This window comes from Aplidium turbinatum, chromosome 1 (genome assembly GCF_918807975.1).
Source record: "Aplidium turbinatum chromosome 1, kaAplTurb1.1, whole genome shotgun sequence".
NCBI classification, from domain to species: Eukaryota; Metazoa; Chordata; class Ascidiacea; order Aplousobranchia; family Polyclinidae; genus Aplidium; species Aplidium turbinatum.
The window spans coordinates 30103711-30120456 of record NC_137472.1 but is presented as its reverse complement, the minus strand read 5'-3'; the positions used below and the strand labels follow the sequence as shown (position 1 = coordinate 30120456).

General features: G+C 37.5%; 1 protein-coding gene across 1 annotated transcript; it reads left to right on the top strand.

Moving 5' to 3' along the window:
- Nucleotides 1-2548: 2548 nt before the first annotated feature.
- Nucleotides 2549-16566, top strand: LOC145773971 (integrator complex subunit 8-like). The gene is made up of 17 exons (XM_082585102.1): nt 2549-2785; nt 5423-5632; nt 5973-6131; nt 8654-8834; nt 9103-9217; nt 9519-9625; nt 9860-10005; nt 10259-10421; nt 10812-10936; nt 11163-11576; nt 11822-11916; nt 12018-12205; nt 12464-12759; nt 14442-14657; nt 14977-15099; nt 15454-15558; nt 15808-16566. The coding sequence occupies exons 1-17, from the start codon at nt 2618-2620 to the stop codon at nt 16060-16062; spliced, it is 3066 nt and encodes a 1021-aa protein (XP_082441228.1). The 5' UTR covers nt 2549-2617; the 3' UTR covers nt 16063-16566.
- Nucleotides 16567-16746: the final 180 nt, after the last annotated feature.

The following is a 16746-nucleotide window of genomic DNA, read 5'->3' as shown; positions in this document are numbered from 1 at the left end:
CAGCTTCTGTAAAGTTTGTAACCTTCCTGTCAATCCACATTGATTTGACTTGGCTCGATACGAGCGAATTGCACAGAAAAAGTTAAACTTTGTCTGAAAGAAAAAAAAACTCGGTGGAAAGAATTATGGTCATAATTTTGTTCTGCGCTAATAAAGTGGATAAAAATTTGTTATTTTTAAAGGTGAAAAAAATTTGGTACTCTGTTTATCAATTTGGTACTCATTTAGAAAAAAATTGGTACCCATTCATTAAGTGTGGTTGCCTGGTTGGCAACACTGGTAAGCACTTTAGCACTCAGCAGAAGCAAAGTACCAGCATGCAGCAACTAAGCTAAGGCAGTTAGGCAGGCACGCCACGCTAAGAGGTTGATGAAAGTAGCCTACCTCGGTGCCCAGCAGAAGCTAAAAAGTTTGCCATAGTAGATCTCCTGTTGCTGTGCAGTATACTATTATGCTTTTAACTTGACATTTTAGATTATATTTACATTATCAACTGTTGATGCTTTACTTGTAGCCTACTCAACTAGTGTGTTTAGGTCTGAGGAAGAATAGTTTTCTGAACGACTTACATTTCTGTATGGTTCATGGAAGTGAGCATGTGATTAGTGACAATTTATTATACACTGATCTTATAATGACATTTGTATCATTATATTCAAAAACAGTATGCTTTTAATAAGTGTGTGCAACTGCGCAGTGCGCATGCTTACACTGCTATTTTTCTTTGTTTTGTTATTGTCGTTTATTGTTGTGTTTTAGATTGATTACTGGTAGGCTGAGTGCTACTTTAATATCAGTATAAATTCATTATGCTGCAATTGAGACAAGGATGGTAGGGTAAGAAAAAAATGTTAGTGTAACATAATTATGTCTGCTATAATGCTAGTTTTCGGATCTGGATTGGATATTGCTTTTCCTATTATTTTTGGATCAGGATTGGATTCGGATATTTCTAAAAATTTTTGGATTGGATTGGATTATCAAATTTCAATATCCGCACAACACTGATCTGAGAACTAAGATTGTTGAATCACTGTCTATAGCAGTGTTTCCCAACCTTTTCAATTCACGGACTATTTTTGCAATAGCCCAAACTTTTGCAGACTCATGTTTTGCAGACTCTTACAGCAATCACAAAAGAACTTGTTTTAGCGAAATTTGTTTATTGCTCACATTCTCAAATTTCAATGGGAAGCAAGGTTGTCCCTGATCTTGCTTCACCAGTTCATGGAAATTGGGGTTGATGGTCGTTAAGGCACATCTGATGTCGTCTTCTGGTTGTAGTTGGTTGCGATACTTGGTTTTAATCATAGCTAGTGCTAAAAAACCAGCTTCACAAAGATATGTTGTCGGAAAGGGAAAAAGAGCTCTTGTTGCCTGCAAACAGAGTTCAGATAGATTGGGTTCCATTACTTGGACATGGGCCCAAAATTGAGTCAGAGAAACATTTTTGTATTTCTCTTTCTACAGTAGACCGTTTAATTTTTCGGAATTTTTTTATTTATTTGTGCACACCCCTTTAATCTTTGCATTTGCCTGAAAAAACCTTCCTGGCAAAATTTAGGGTGAATCTACCAACATTTAGTGACCTCTCACAGTGTTTTATGTTCTCATAATTGGGTCATTCCATATCAAAACGGCCAATGTGAAGATATCTTGTATGGTAGGCTACCTCTCAGATTTTGCTGAAAAGTTGTCATACTATGCCTTAGGCTACCAAACGAAATAATCCTAAGTTTTAGATCAATATCTCAAACGGTTTTCCCATGGCGGCCATTTGAATTTCGGGCGCTACCCTTATTTTTGACTTGGGGAGGGGTAGCAAATAGCAATTCTAGCCATTTTCAGAGCCCCATAACTTTTATTGTAATTGTGGTAGAAGACTAAAAATTGCTGTGCTAGTTCATTATAAATTATACTACACAATTCAATAGTAAAAAACAACATCTCTTGATGCATTAGTGTTAGGTGCGTCATGAAAATCCTGTTTCTTTGCCCCGTATAAGTGTTTTTTTAAATTTTCAAATGCTTCTACCACCCAAACCAATCAAAATATTTCTCTATAACTTAATCATTTGTAATGTTTGGAAACTTTTCGTTTGCCAACTAACTTGATTGATTAAAGGTTTTATGGGGTGCAAGTTAAGGTTTTAAAGGATGTGCTTGAATCCGTTTGTGTAATTGCTTTTTGTCAGTTACCGTATCCTATTCCAATTCAATTTTATTTTTCATTTCTGGCACAAACATGAAAAGAATGACAAAGTAAACACACAAATTTAACACCAACAAAAAAAGAAAAAAATGGCAAGACCAAAAAGTTTAAAATATGCATCGATGCAGCTAGATGCAAATATCCAGCCACCAAACCTAGAAAAGAAAAAGAAAAACTCTTGCTTTATCAATCAGTTGTAAAAATAAACCTACGTTAAGCCTAGAAGTAGACTTACAAATAGGCCTCCAAATGACAAGTGAAATCTAGTGCTTAATGTTCTTAGCTATCCTATTTAAATTCTAATACCTCAAAAGGATATCTGTGCACTTTAGGAAGGCCATCGTGCATAGCTTGAAAACTTAATGTATTACTAACATCATTGCTGAGGTTTTGTATTTTTTAAATATGTCTATAACTGGACTGCTGTATCCAAGCACTTACGTGAAACCAGATACCAACAATGTCCCAGCTTGGTATGAATTTCTTCTTAAAAAAGACTTGTTGTCAAAGCATCTTGCTGGCTTGGATCCAGAACCTTCAGGGTGTTCCCTAATCAAGCAATTTTATGATCAGGTTTGGATGTATGTTTTTAAATTGCAGTGGTAATATATCTTTTCAGCATTTTAACATTAAAAGTTATATAAATAATTTTATCATTACAAAAGCAATATTTTACAAACTCCCAATTTTAAATATGGAACTGGAGTTTAAATATGGAGCTGGGAGACATAAAATTTATTAAAGCTGACGGTAGGCAATAAAATTATAAATGAGATTATTTAGCATTACTAAAAAGTTACACTTGGCAACAAATAACAGATCTTATGCAGGTCTTCATGAATTACCTCAGTCAGAAAACAAACAAAATCATTTACCGAGACTGTGATAAATTTAAAATGCATGTGCTTTATAGGCCTATGCATCTTCTATGTTCTGCTAGAATATTAATAATTATTATACCTGTTTTCTTTGAAGAATTTAGTCATGCGGTACCGGTATTGATAAAACATCAGAATAAATCCACAGGTTTTTAACTTTTTATGTTCAATATTTTTTTGTTATAGCATTATTTTGGAAGAATATACAAGGCTTTTAAATTGTTCATTTAAAGTGCCCCTGACTGGTAGGATCCAAGTATAGTACGGTAACTTTTTAAAGCATTTCCTAGCGCAGAATTACACTTAGCGAACTTTTTAATCTTAACCTCGTAGCTCGACTGGTTAGGGCGTAATTTAATCAAACGACTGCTCCGCAGCGCCACCACAGGCGAAACTCCATATTCCACTGCTCTGGGACGACTTTGGTGGTATTACGTCATCCTAAGTGGACGTCGTTAGCAACGGATGAAACAAACGCTTCCTAGATGTAATTGGTGGATCACAATTTGGTCGGAGTTGGTACAAGCGGTTGCTTTTTTCAAAGATTTATTGTTTTTTGCAGTTTAATAAAACTGTACTGGATACGTTCCTACAAAACCTAAAATATACTTGAAGTGAAAAATGAAGAAATCGTAGCCTACGAATCATCATTCATATTTAATTCATCATCACTATTCAAAAATAAATAAAAGTTCTCTCTCTCTCTCATAATGTTCCTTCAGTTGGCCATTGAAATCCAGTGTAGCGGCCATCTGGATCTGGAAAATTGTTTCGGATTCGCCAAACAATGCATGACGGCATCACAATCCGATTGTTGCTTCCGAGAGCATCACCCTGTAGTATACACTCTAACACATGCCTGTAGGGTGTAGGCATTTTTACTTTAGTGGTATTAACAAAATCATCTTTAGTGATGTGAACATATACGACTAGTCTTGTATGGCCCATCCCACTTTCGAACACTTGAAGAAAACTTTGATCATTTTCTTCTCAGTAGGCTACCCTGTTTCGTGGGAAAAGAAAGCACACGGTCTTTGTCACAGACAATGTCACATAAACAGCAATTTGTAGGCATTGCCTCAACCATAAATTAAAGGTGACTGTTTGTGAGATACTGTTGTTACACTGCAAATGGCTCTAGCCAGATTAGGACAAATAAAAAAGAATGAAAATTGTAGCCCTATGAAACTGCAATTTCAATTGAATTGAGATGCTGTTTGATAAAAGTAAACTCAACTTATTTGATCGAAACGTGATAGTAATAGTAAGTTCACTTTTTCATTTCGGTAATTCTTAATTTGCACATGCTTTAGACCAACAGAGCCCCACACATTCACGTTTTGCAGTAGCCGTACCATACTTTACCAAGACCAAGTCATCACAGAGAAAGAATGTATCCTTCCCGCTTACTGTGACGTCACAGCGGTGTTGCCGTTTTTATTTTCGCAATCAAATGAGTGCCAGATTCGCTGATGTCAACGAAAGTTTGCAAGCGTGTAACTTAGTAGCCTGTTGATATTTTTTGCGATTTGCTGGTCAGGGAAGATTGTTAGTGTCATCTTTTTGGTATCTTAGGTAAATTTAGCGAATTTATTTTCCTGTCAGAGGCACTTTAATGAAGCATTGTCAATCAGTTTTTATTAACAATATTACAGGATTGTATAATGTGTATTTGTACTTCCTCATCACACAGTTTGCTATACTGTTCAACTGTGTTATTCTCACAAATGTTCATGTTTAGAGAATTCCAACACTGCTGTAATTTTTTCAATTTGCAAAGCAAGCGGGAATACAGTTTGTGCCTTTTTGAAATACTATACATGAAAACGTATCAAAAAATAACACAATTGATAGGCTACCATTTTTTACCCTTTAATGCACCTTGGTATTTAAACAGCACAGCTTCAGAAAGAACGTTCATTCAAACCCAAAAAATACATTGATATACGGTATATAATGTGTAGATTGTGAAAATGTTCCTTTAGGTGTGTGTCTTGTCTTAACCACATGTCACTCACAACGTTAACTCAAATGGTCAAACTTTGGTCTCTTGATTAACAAGTGATAACACTTAAAACGTTTTTCACTGAATCCTCAGCTTTATTTTGAAAGTCCTAGTTAAAGGAATTAAGTTTAGCTTATATTTTTTTAATCAAACTTTGTTACCAGTCTTGTTAAATCAAAAAGGGATATGATATAGGTTGAATTCACTTTTTTTCACCGCATGCTTATAAATGTTATGCATGGCTTTTATCCAGTATATTTTATTATATAAGTTTCACCAGTACAATACTACAACATGCCAGTAATTGCCATATTTGCTTTGGTGCAGGCTAATCGACCTATTAATGAGCAAGGTCAAATATTGCCACCACCTGACAATGAACGGAATAAGTCACTAAAAACTTTAGCCTTGCAAACAGCCGCCTTGCTCAAGTGGAAGCTGGAAACGTTTGAAAAAGAATTGCCCATTGCTTCCAGACACCAGTTGTTGATGGAATTAATGAAAACTTGTAAAGTTTCCATACCTATTGCTCCTCAGGTAAAGACACACTGCGAATATATATATGAATATTGTCTTTTAGCAGAATGGTTGCTAGTTAAGCAGGGTTGCTTGTTGATATTTTACTTCTGATTATAAAGCATGTTTTAATTACAAAAACGTTAAAGCCATTTTTTTGTCAGATCTTCTGAAGTTTATGTGTATTGTGTAATTTAAATGTGTATTTGTGTGTAATTTATGCATGACTTGTATGTATTATTATTATGTACCTTAATTGCTATTGAAATCTCAGCTGCTAGTTTACTCTTGTTGTATGTCAGACATATGAGCCTCTGTTGCTGTGTAACCAAATTTTAAATAGCATTATATTTGTATGTAGAATGAGCTTGGAAGCGCCTTAGAAAAACTTCACGATCACAGCATAATGGCTGTGGTGTTATATTGCTGCTGGGCAGCCCGAACTGTTGTTAAATCTACTTTTCCTTCGAAACCTGGTGGTAGAGTTACCCCAACTGTTCCACAGTCAGTTCCATATCAGGTAATTCAATTTCAACTCAATATTTTGCGAATTGCGAACATAAATTATTATCAATATTTTTCAGGTGCAATCCTCTTAAGTAGTAGCTAACTGCTCTAGGCTGCTGCTGAGCTGAGTCGGAGTCTGCCTCGCTTTCTGACCTAGTCTTGTTCTGACACGATCCCTGTTCCATATCTCGAAAGCTAAAACCTCAATTGCTAAGGTAACAGGGATCAGTAGTCAGTAGATGTAACAGAAAATATATTTCGCACTTATTCAGTGCATCTTCAGTTCTGGTAAAGGGCAGTTAAAGCCTACAAGTAATGTTTTAAATAACATTACAGTGACGCAATAACGTCAAAACATGAGCGTAAAAATTGAAAAAGCATAAGCGTAAATATTGAAAAAATGCTGAATGAAAACTAAACCAAGCCGGCAGTAAAGTAAATTACGTATCAAATATAAATTATAAACGAAAATTGATGAAAGAGCGGTGAGCAAAGCCTGCAAATGTAGCGTCGTGACAAATTACAGCAAAGAAAATAAATTATATGCGAAACACGGCAGTCAAAGGCAGTGATAAGCAAACTAAGCACAGCGATAAATAATTAAATAGAGCGTCATGGAAAACACAAAATGTAGCATTGTGGGAAAAGAGTAGGCAAAGACGGCAGTGAATAATAAGGCAGTAAAATATTGAAAAAACACCAAAAATGTAGTGGAGCGTCAAAAAATTAAACTTGTGGCAGAATTAATTTTTGGATATTTATTTTGGCATGTATCCATTTATCTTCACAAGCATCTAGATTATCAATATTGGGTTGTTCAACAAATGTGACATTGTAGCATTGGGAAAGTTGTGGTTCAGTACTTAGATCATGAAATACAGCAAAATGTTTTAATAACGCAGCCCTGTCATTATTAGAAGAAAAATCGAAAGTGTTCCAAGTTGCACGATGGCCTGACCAGCGAACCGAAAATTTATTAACCGTTTGTCCAACATATTGTTCATGGCAAAGTAGAGTGAAAAAGAAAAAGAACTTAAACCTGATGTCATGGTCACATACACAAGGCCAAAAACAATTGGAAATTATCTTACAAACCACAAAGTTCTATAAAAAAAATCCAATCTTCTATTCTACAAAGAGGTTATTCTGCCCCTTGTGGTCGTTGTGTGGTAACCATGGTCATCATCGCTTGTCAATGGTTTCACGCACAACGACTTTGAGCACTCCGCAAAGACTTTTTAAGTTAAAACAGGAACTCAATTGCAGCAATTATGGGATTTATGTAGCAACATGTTTACTTTGCCATGAACAATATGTTGGACAAACGGTTAATAAATTTTCGGTTCGCTGGTCAGGCCATCGTGCAACTTGGAACACTTTCGATTTTTCTTCTAATAATGACAGGGCTGCGTTATTAAAACATTTTGCTGTATTTCATGATCTAAGTACTGAACTACAACTTTCCCAATGCTACAATGTCACATTTGTTGAACAACCCAATATTGATAATCTAGATGCTTGTGAAGATAAATGGATACATAGGATACATGCCAAAATAAATATCCAAAAATTAATTCTGCCACAAGTTTAATTTTTTGACGCTCCACTACATTTTTGGTATTTTTTCAATATTTTACTGCCTTATTATTCACTGCCGTCTTTGCCTACTCTTTTTTCCACAACGCTACATTTTGTGTTTTCCATGACGCTCTATTTAATTATTTATCGCTGTGCTTAGTTTGCTTATCACTGCCTTTGACTGCCGTGTTTCGCATATAATTTATTTTCTTTGCTGTAATTTGTCACGACGCTACATTTGCAGGCTTTGCTCACCGCTCTTTCATCAATTTTCGTTTATAATTTATATTTGATACGTAATTTACTTTACTGCCGGCTTGGTTTAGTTTTCATTCAGCATTATTTCAATTTTTACGCTCATGTTTTGACATTATTGCGTCACTGTAATGTTATTTAAAACATTACTTGTAGGCTTTAACTGCCCTTTATCAGAACTGAAGATGCACTGAATAAGTGCGAAATATATTTTCTGTTACATCTACTGACTACTGATCCCTGTTACCTTAGCAATTGAGGTTTTAGCTCTTAAGTAGTATCTATATAATGATTATGTATATAGAGTTTATTTTAGAAAAAAATTTGCGTTTAGTTTTTAGATAATCGTCATTTGCACTCGGTTTTGTCTCAACTAGTGGGGGTAGCCGATTTTTTTTTCTTGCAGCGATTGTCACTAATCCAATTTTCCATCTCGTTCTGTCCATCTCATCTTTCCTACTGTTGGACTTTGTTTCATTTTTCACCTGTTCTTTCCATGTTGGAACTTTCTTGCAATATACGAGTAATCGAGTATTTGAGTTTTCTACAATAGCGAGTTTCTTACAATTACTCGTATATATACGTAGTTGTTGTACCGGTATTGCTGGCAATATTCTCAATATTCAATATTTTTACAATTTCAATCCTGAAAATACATTGATTTGGTTTTAATAGCTATTGTTTTTGTCGATGTTCTTTCAGGCAAATGCTCAGCAGCGCTGCGATGAGATCCGTGACCAGATCCTCTCAGTTTTAAAAGAACAAATTTTTGAAGTTGTTCAATACTTAGAAGCTGTGCTAATCCACGTGAAGAGAGCCGTCTATCTGCCGAACCATAACACGTTTGCATCCCACGATTCATTCAAGCTCGATGAAGATCCAGGTATGCAATGAACAATAAACCAGGAGCTGAAATCGTCACTACGTTGTAGGACATGTGAAAGTTGCTCCTGTATAATCATTCATTCTGCATGTAAAGCAAGTGCATTTCATCGAAAAAATTTGTGCACTATGCACTTTATGCTATAATAGTGAATATTGAGAAATGTTTGTTGACTCACTGCAGATATGTCTAGTAGGCAGGGTGGTTGCATAACTGTAGGTTGTAAATTACATAGCTGCATTTGAAATGCCTTTCTGACTTGTTCCAGCTGGAATGAAAGTATCTTGTGAAGAGCTCCATGCCCAGGTGTGCTTTGATCTCGGTTGCATGCACTTCGCTCACAACTTCTACGAGAAAGCTGGTGAAATGTTTGGACACGTTGGGTCAGTGTGTTCTTAGTTAACTATGTTCAGTTATATGATCTTGTTAGCACATGTGTAAAGCGTAGTTGACTGGAGCTGCCAGGGTCTAAATAATCACTAGATTTATGTGGAGGTTCATTTCTGGAAGAATCGCATTAGAAAATTATTTTTCTATTCTGGTTTAAGTCCTTGTTCAATTACTATACAAGAAACACGCTAAAGTGGCTTCTTTAGCCTAATTGTCCTTTTGTACCAAAAGGCAACTTTTGCTCTGCAGTAGTTTAATACATTTCAATAAACTCGAGTGTTATTTGACAAATAGCGAGTGGTTACGACGGAAGGGAGAAGATGACTCAGGATTTTGTAGCATCGACGTCAACCGTTTGAATGGCTACCGGATGGCCTGTGGCATGGTCAATAACCTATCAGGTAGGAGTGTCCCAGACAGCAAATTAACCATTTTGACATTGATTCAACGTCTGCAGATGTTGCATATGTCTGTTTGACGACTGTGAAACGATGCAAAAACGACAACGTTTGCTTGTTGGGATGGGGTTTTTATATCACCAACGTTGAAGAGATTTTAAAAGAACCGCTTTTGTTCGCTTCAAGTGTTTCTCTAGGTTTAATGAAACTGTGATTAAGTAAGGCTATCTTTTTCAGTGGATGATTTGGTGACAGACAACGATGGATTGTATTATAAAGTCAAAGATTGTTTGAAGCAAAAAGGGTCCGCTCTACGTGAACTTGGAGAAGTTATCATTGAAGACTGTTATAAAAAAGAGCTCTCATCGTCGTTTCTCGATCAGGTTCGTACTTGAATGAAATCTGTGCGATATTTTCGCTTGTTGATTATTGCTCTGAAATTTCACATTAAATTAACCTCCACCGAGGTAATTTTCTTTGTTCATGGTCATTGGTCATGGTTTATTCAATAGTACATATTGTCATATATTAATATAATCTTCACAGTACTTTGGCTGCTATTCCAAGCAAAAAACTTAATTTGACCATTCAACTTATTTGTTCCAAAACATCACGCTTTACATGTTCGTTGCTTAGGTCGAACGGGAGATTGAGTCTGATGTGGAGGGTCGTGTTGGTAGCGACACATTGTTCGACATCAAGTGGTCGGTCGCTGTGCGTAGAGCTGTCCGCGGGATGGAGCAACCCACCAGTCTGTGGACGTTTGACATGAACGTGGCTCGGCTTCAGCGCATTGTCGGTATGTAGTACAATACAACAATACATTGCAAGAGGATTTGTGCTACTTTTAATGGTGTGTTATAGGAATAGCAAACCGCAAATCAGACTTTTTCATTGATTCGATGTCTGCAAATGTTTAATAAATGCAATTGCAGAATGATATTCTGGCTGAGTGGCGGAATAAAAAAATTATACACGGTGAATTATGTACGGTAATGATCGACCTTTATCTTTACGATAAATGATATTGCTGCACCATCGCTTATGTTCTTGCAGCAGAGATTATAGTCAAGATTTATATTCAGGTTGAAATTTCAGAAATGATTTCATCGAATTAACATTAACGCCATCGTTTAAATATTTGGTTCTTTTATTTGTAACGATTATACTGAACCACTCTGCGTTGCAGGTTTCGTCCAACAAATAGCGAAGTACATGAGCCAGATGGAGGGAAAGCGGCTCGGGAGGTTTCTATTTTCTCTCGCAAACAACCTCTCGGACAGAGCGCTACGAGAACAACTGCTCAATTTTGAGGTGTGCACTCAGCGTGTAGTGTATGTGCTTCACAGGTGTTATGTTTTCACTGTTGACGCTACTATGTAAGTTTAATTCATTTAAATTAATCGCAAATATTTTGAAAGGCTTCAGATAAAGCTTGCTCAATGCTTACCGGAAAGTTGTAACTGAATTACAAAGAGCATAGCATCGTTCTCATTTTCTATTTCGTTTGCCTTGCTGCATCAAAGGTTTTGCTTTTCAGATAACGCAACAATTAATTCCCGATCAGAACCTTCAACAGCTTGTTTTACGATTGCAATCCGATGCTTTGCGGCCTCTGGTGCTTGAAAACGAATCTCCTGCAAGTCCTGATGGGTCATCCCCGACGAAATCTAATCAGGAAGTTGTTTCGGACTTGGAAAGAACTCTGCTGACCAGTTTTGACCCTTCTCATGTCAAGGAAACGTTGGCGCAACTCTATAACGCCACTAGCGGGAGGAAATTCCACACTCTATCAAGTCGATGGGAATTGAGTTCCTTCTACGTCTCGTTTTTATCCGCCTACGCAAAAGACGCAATGCAATACGATTACCTGTATCTTATTTTCGCAAAGTCGCATCACTGCTGCCAAGATCGAGATTACAGCAAAGCAAAGAACTTAGTAACTTATTTGCAGGTAGGTTTGGTTTGACAAACAGGTATATTTGTGTAATGATCAACTGACTGTTTTTGTTGTTTTTTGTTGAACTTGCATGGTCTAGCAGCATTTTATTGACTGCGTGAACGTGGTTGGAGACTCGGTGGTGCCAATCCCCCCCCTCCCCTCTTTAGCTTGTGACCCAGAAGGGACCGGATATATTTACGCCAACGAGTTACTTTGAAAACGATCTTTCATCCTGTTCAATACGTTTCCATTTCTAGAATTCGTGCACCGGAAATGACGAAGCAAAGTTGAAGAGACTCGCATCTCATGAGTTGCTTAGAATTGAAGTTTTGGATTTGCTCCATGATGAAACGTAAGGTTTATATTTCATTCTCGACCGACTTGTTGCCTAAGCGAGGTCACGCTGTGGAATTCATAAACAAAATTGATGTGATGAACGATATTAATCTTCAGCCTGCAATACCCGACCGAAGAAGAATGCCAAGAACTGCGTGGCCAGTTATCCGATGTCGTGACAAGATGTCGTCACGTGCTGAATATGTCATACGAAGGAGCAAAGCACCTTAGTCTCCCGACGCACTTGGTCGAACTCTGCACTGCCATGTTGCTCAATTTGGAAGACTTGAATTTTTTCTCTGCTGGTTAGTCGATCACAAGTGGCAGGCTGAGTGTGTTGTAAAATGAAAAGTCTTAGGGTTTGCCATCGTTAATTTTTTTAACGCCAAAATAGCTTTGCATTACATAACAAGATAGTATTTATCTTTACTTTCACATGTCCTTTAAATATAATCGCTGCTTTTTTGATACTCTTCTGATTACGAATAGTGTTGGTGTGCTTAAATGTAACGTTTCTTTTGCAATGCACTTTTGTAAAATGAAATTCTCCGTCTTTTGTTCAGTTCCCCGATCGCACACAACCTCTCCTTGTTTAAAACTGGCTAGTATGGTATCCGCCGTGCGGGTGGGCGTCATCGACCGCTCGTTGGAGGCCAGGACACCCGCTAGTGAGCTGTGGTCGGCCACGATGGTAATCTTTGCTGCTCCAACGTCGTCCACCAGTGGCACTGGTGGACGGAATCAAGCGAAGAAACAGCAAGTTGAGCCTCTGAGAAATCTTCTTCCGCAAAATGCAATCATAAGCAGACCAGCGTTTCTTGAATTTGTCAAGTTAATTAAAAATCCGTCCGTGTTGCAGGTATGCATTATTACTTTGCCATGTTGAACCTTTCTTGTCAAAGTTTTCAAACTTCCTAGGAAATTGCATGCTATATAAATGTCTAAATCAAAAAAGCTGCGTCCTTGTTGGAAAATGCTTTTTTAAATGTAAATAGTAGAGTAAAATGCTTTCTTTTTGTCAACTCTTGTAATATCGTTGTTTTAACTCATGATTGGCATCGGCTGTGCAATTAGATGAGTACTAAGGGCTTTTGTACGATACCCTGCAAGGGCGGTTCGACACCTCTCAAAAGCATACGGCTATGTCTTTGGCAAGACATTTTAGGCACCTGATAGTGGACACGAAGATTTGCTTCCTTGCCTTCCCGTCCACTTAACACTAGAATCATCGGGATTTTTTACACCCTAGAATTACCATGGTGTCCTATAGGACACCTTCAGTAATGCAGCGTTTTTCTGTCTGACTTCTAGTGTTTTAACTATTATTATGCATTACAAATGAAAGCAGTTTCCTAAGAAACACATTTGCATGCAACTGGTATTGTTGAAAACCCATTTCGAACAAAAAAGCGTAAGAAATAAGCACGTTATGGGACACGGTTTAGCAATCTTAGACTAGCCTACAGATGTAAAAGAAACATAAATGAGTACACTTGTGACCGGCCATATATATAATGCATCACAGTATCATTTGCAACACCCGCTGAATTTCACAAAAACAACTTTTGAATCATTCTGCGAACACTTTCCACGGGTAGGATTCTGACACTTGGAACACGTAAATGTCGTTGCATTGTTACAGCCTCTTATATAGCATTCCCTGCGTTTTCTTGACCCAGGTGTCATAACAATGGTTGTGTTGTTTTGTAGTTGGTGGTACAAACATTCAATGAGCTCGAGTATAAAGTCTCTTCGTAATATATGGTTTCGAGTCGACTTTATAAAAAAGGAACATGCGTTGATTGCAGCTATATCGAGATCGAGTATGTTATCCCATACAGCTAATGGCCACCTCCTGGAAACTGATCGCGTCTGTACAAACAAGCCATTTGATCAAAAACGTTGACGCCGACTTTGTTCTCATTGTAGAAACCGATCACACATGGTTTTTTGTCAGCCGTACAAATCTGGCGTAGAATGCATGGTGGATAACAGACAGACTGTGTTTAGCTTTTGGTTGGTACTTTGCATAGGTACTATAGTGTGTGAAATGTAAACGTAAAAACCTTGCTGTGGCTGTGTTACAAATCAAAGACTTGCTGTTGCGTCATAATGAGTTAGTTTCGACAGGCAGCTATTGATAGCAAAAGAGGTTTAGATTTAAAATAAGGTTATTAAGCCAATACAGTGCAAAATGTTTTCTGGTGTCCTATAGGACACCGTGGTAATTCTAGGGTATAAAATCAACAATGCGGTATAATTTCTTGTAAAAGTATTCTTGGAATTCGGAAACACGGTAACATCATGTCAACTAAATTTTGTTAAAAGTCAAGAAGTTTCAGAAGAAAAGCTCTTAATCTGAAGCGGCAATTGCAGATTAAAGAAGACCCGGTGTCCTATAGGACACCTTTGTAATTCTAGTGTTAATCTACATCTTCAACCACTAGGCTACGACAAAAACTCATGGTGTTATGGTTTATTATGCAAGTAGAACAGCTGACTGGCACAGGAAAGGCTATCTGACTTTTTTCCTATTTCTAGATCGTCGTTTCGCTTCTCGTGCATTTGCATCGACTATGCCGGACGGATATCTTATCGGACATATGCTGCCCACACTCCGGCGTTGTCAACGAGCTGTGGCCTACCGGTTTAGACGGAACCCCGATCAGCGGTCCTTGCGTTACGCTTGCTTTGAGAGAAGTCCTGGCTCATTGCGTCAATCTACAACCTGACAACCGGAGATGGATTCGTACGCTGGTCGGTTCGATGCGATTTCAATAATTTACGAGACCGATTTCAGTTTTAAATGCACGATTTGTATCACAATGCTAATAGAAATTTGATCGTAAAACTTCATTTTTACAAATATTTGAGTTAACGATTGGAAAGATATGGTTGAATGCGGCTATCGACGCAAACCAAATTCGACAATGTCACCAACATTTATTCATCAAAGTTTTAGAAGTTTCATTTTGAAATTGTTCATCTCGTTGAAAGAACTTGCAGTCACCACGTCAAAATGTTTGATTGTTTTACCGATTGTTTTTACCAGAACATGCAGTGTATGTGTTTCTAGGCTGACCTCCATTATGCGTTTAATAACTACGGAGCCGCATTGCGAGCTTACCTATTACTTGGCGCCATCAACTCCAACTATTTCAATCAAATATCTTCAACCGGTCCTTACGATGACGATCAGGTTTGTGAGAAATTGTTGTCTCTCCTGCTGGAAATTGTGGCACGTCAGCCAGCAAATCAGTTCTTACATCGATTCAACGTCTGTAGACATTGAATTAATGTGTAGAAGGACAAATTTACTGACTGGGATGAAGCAGCTGCATCGTAGTGACATCACTTTTCCGGTTAGAGATGAAATTGGCGCCTATGTGTTTGTATTCTTCCTTCATCAAATAATCCATCTTTGCGCAATGTGAGCCAAACTTCGGCAGACGGGATGTCATCTTCCATAGAGAATATTTAAAGTAGGCAGCGGGGTTTTACAAATGTCAAATGACGACTTTTCATGGAAATTTGAACCATTGCGACGTTGCAGGTTGTGCAAAAGATGGTCAAGTGCTGCATGCAAATGCGATGCTTCACTCAAGCAGCTGTGCTGTGTCAGCTGACGAAGGATGTCGATTATTCAACCGCTTTTAAGGTGAATGATGAGCGATTATTGTGAAGGATAATCTTGTACATGAAAATCGTTGTTTGTAAAAAAAAAAGAAAAAATTCAAGCAATGTTCTTTAGCTGTAGGCTACAACATTCTATCTCAATATTAATTAGTCCAAAATCTCAACTGTGTTTGAGAGTTTGCAAGAAATTTAATGCCTGATAGTCGCATTTTTCGACACGATACTAACAGTGCAAGTTGAACTAGGTCATTTACAGATTTTGTCTTTTTAGGCTTTACAAGAGCATCGTGAGAGGACTGATGCGGCTGAGGTTCATTACCTCGGCCATATATGGAACGTACAGATATTAGAACACGCCGCTTATGAACACAGAGAGTCTGGCGAAAGCTTGAAAAAAGAAGCTGCTGTTAGCGCCGCAATGCGACCGGAACTAAACGCTTGCAATACGCCACAAGTAGGCACAAGGGTTAAGGCTTCACGCAAGGCTCGATTTTTCCAAGCGATGGCGAGGCAATATTTGTGTTAAATTTTTATGATCATTAAATGTTTTCTACATCAAAGTTTGGTTTCTACAGAGTGCGAAATGAAGGTTTCACTTTGTCATTCTACTCATCAAACTGCTTCCATTTTCGTTTCGTGGAGCGAAAGACGGTTAAAATATCGCGTGGCCTTAGAAGGGGTGAGAACCTCCTAGTTGATTATATATATAGTAGGGTATTTCATATTTTCAGCATTGTTGATTTATAAAAAACATGAGGTCTGATGTGAAGTTTTGGGTGACAACGCAACCCCCGACTTTTAGCTCATGACGAGAGTGACAAAATTGGTGTCAATATGCACAGCAGAGACTTTTGTGTCGCCACTGTTTTAAGAGTCAAAAGATGTGTGTGCAGCAGAAAAGATATGTCAAATGAAAAAATGTCGCAAAACTTTCGCAAAGCTATAGAGAACCATTTTTGCCAAGCTCATGGTATATCTTATTTTACTGAATCACAAAATATAGAAACCAACAGTTTTTAGTTTACTTTATTGTGTCACGATAAAATGCTCTTGTACTATGCTAAATTATGTGGAGGGTATTTGCTGTTCATACCGGTACTAAAACTATTTTACATTTTCGTAAAAATAGAAAAAGTAATCTTGAAAAGGTACGACTCAGTATTGTGCAACTGGACTGTTCAGGTCACTGGAGTTATTGCCGGATCTTAAC

Bases quoted from the DNA above. Each gene is read 5' to 3' on its own strand.
- LOC145773971 (XM_082585102.1), top strand. From the start codon at position 2,618: ATGTCTATAACTGGACTGCTGTATCCAAGCACTTACGTGAAACCAGAT. The intron at 10,937-11,162 runs GTGTGCACTCAG...TTTGCTTTTCAG, and splicing joins AACAACTGCTCAATTTTGAG to ATAACGCAACAATTAATTCC. The intron at 11,577-11,821 runs GTAGGTTTGGTT...TTCCATTTCTAG, and splicing joins ACTTAGTAACTTATTTGCAG to AATTCGTGCACCGGAAATGA.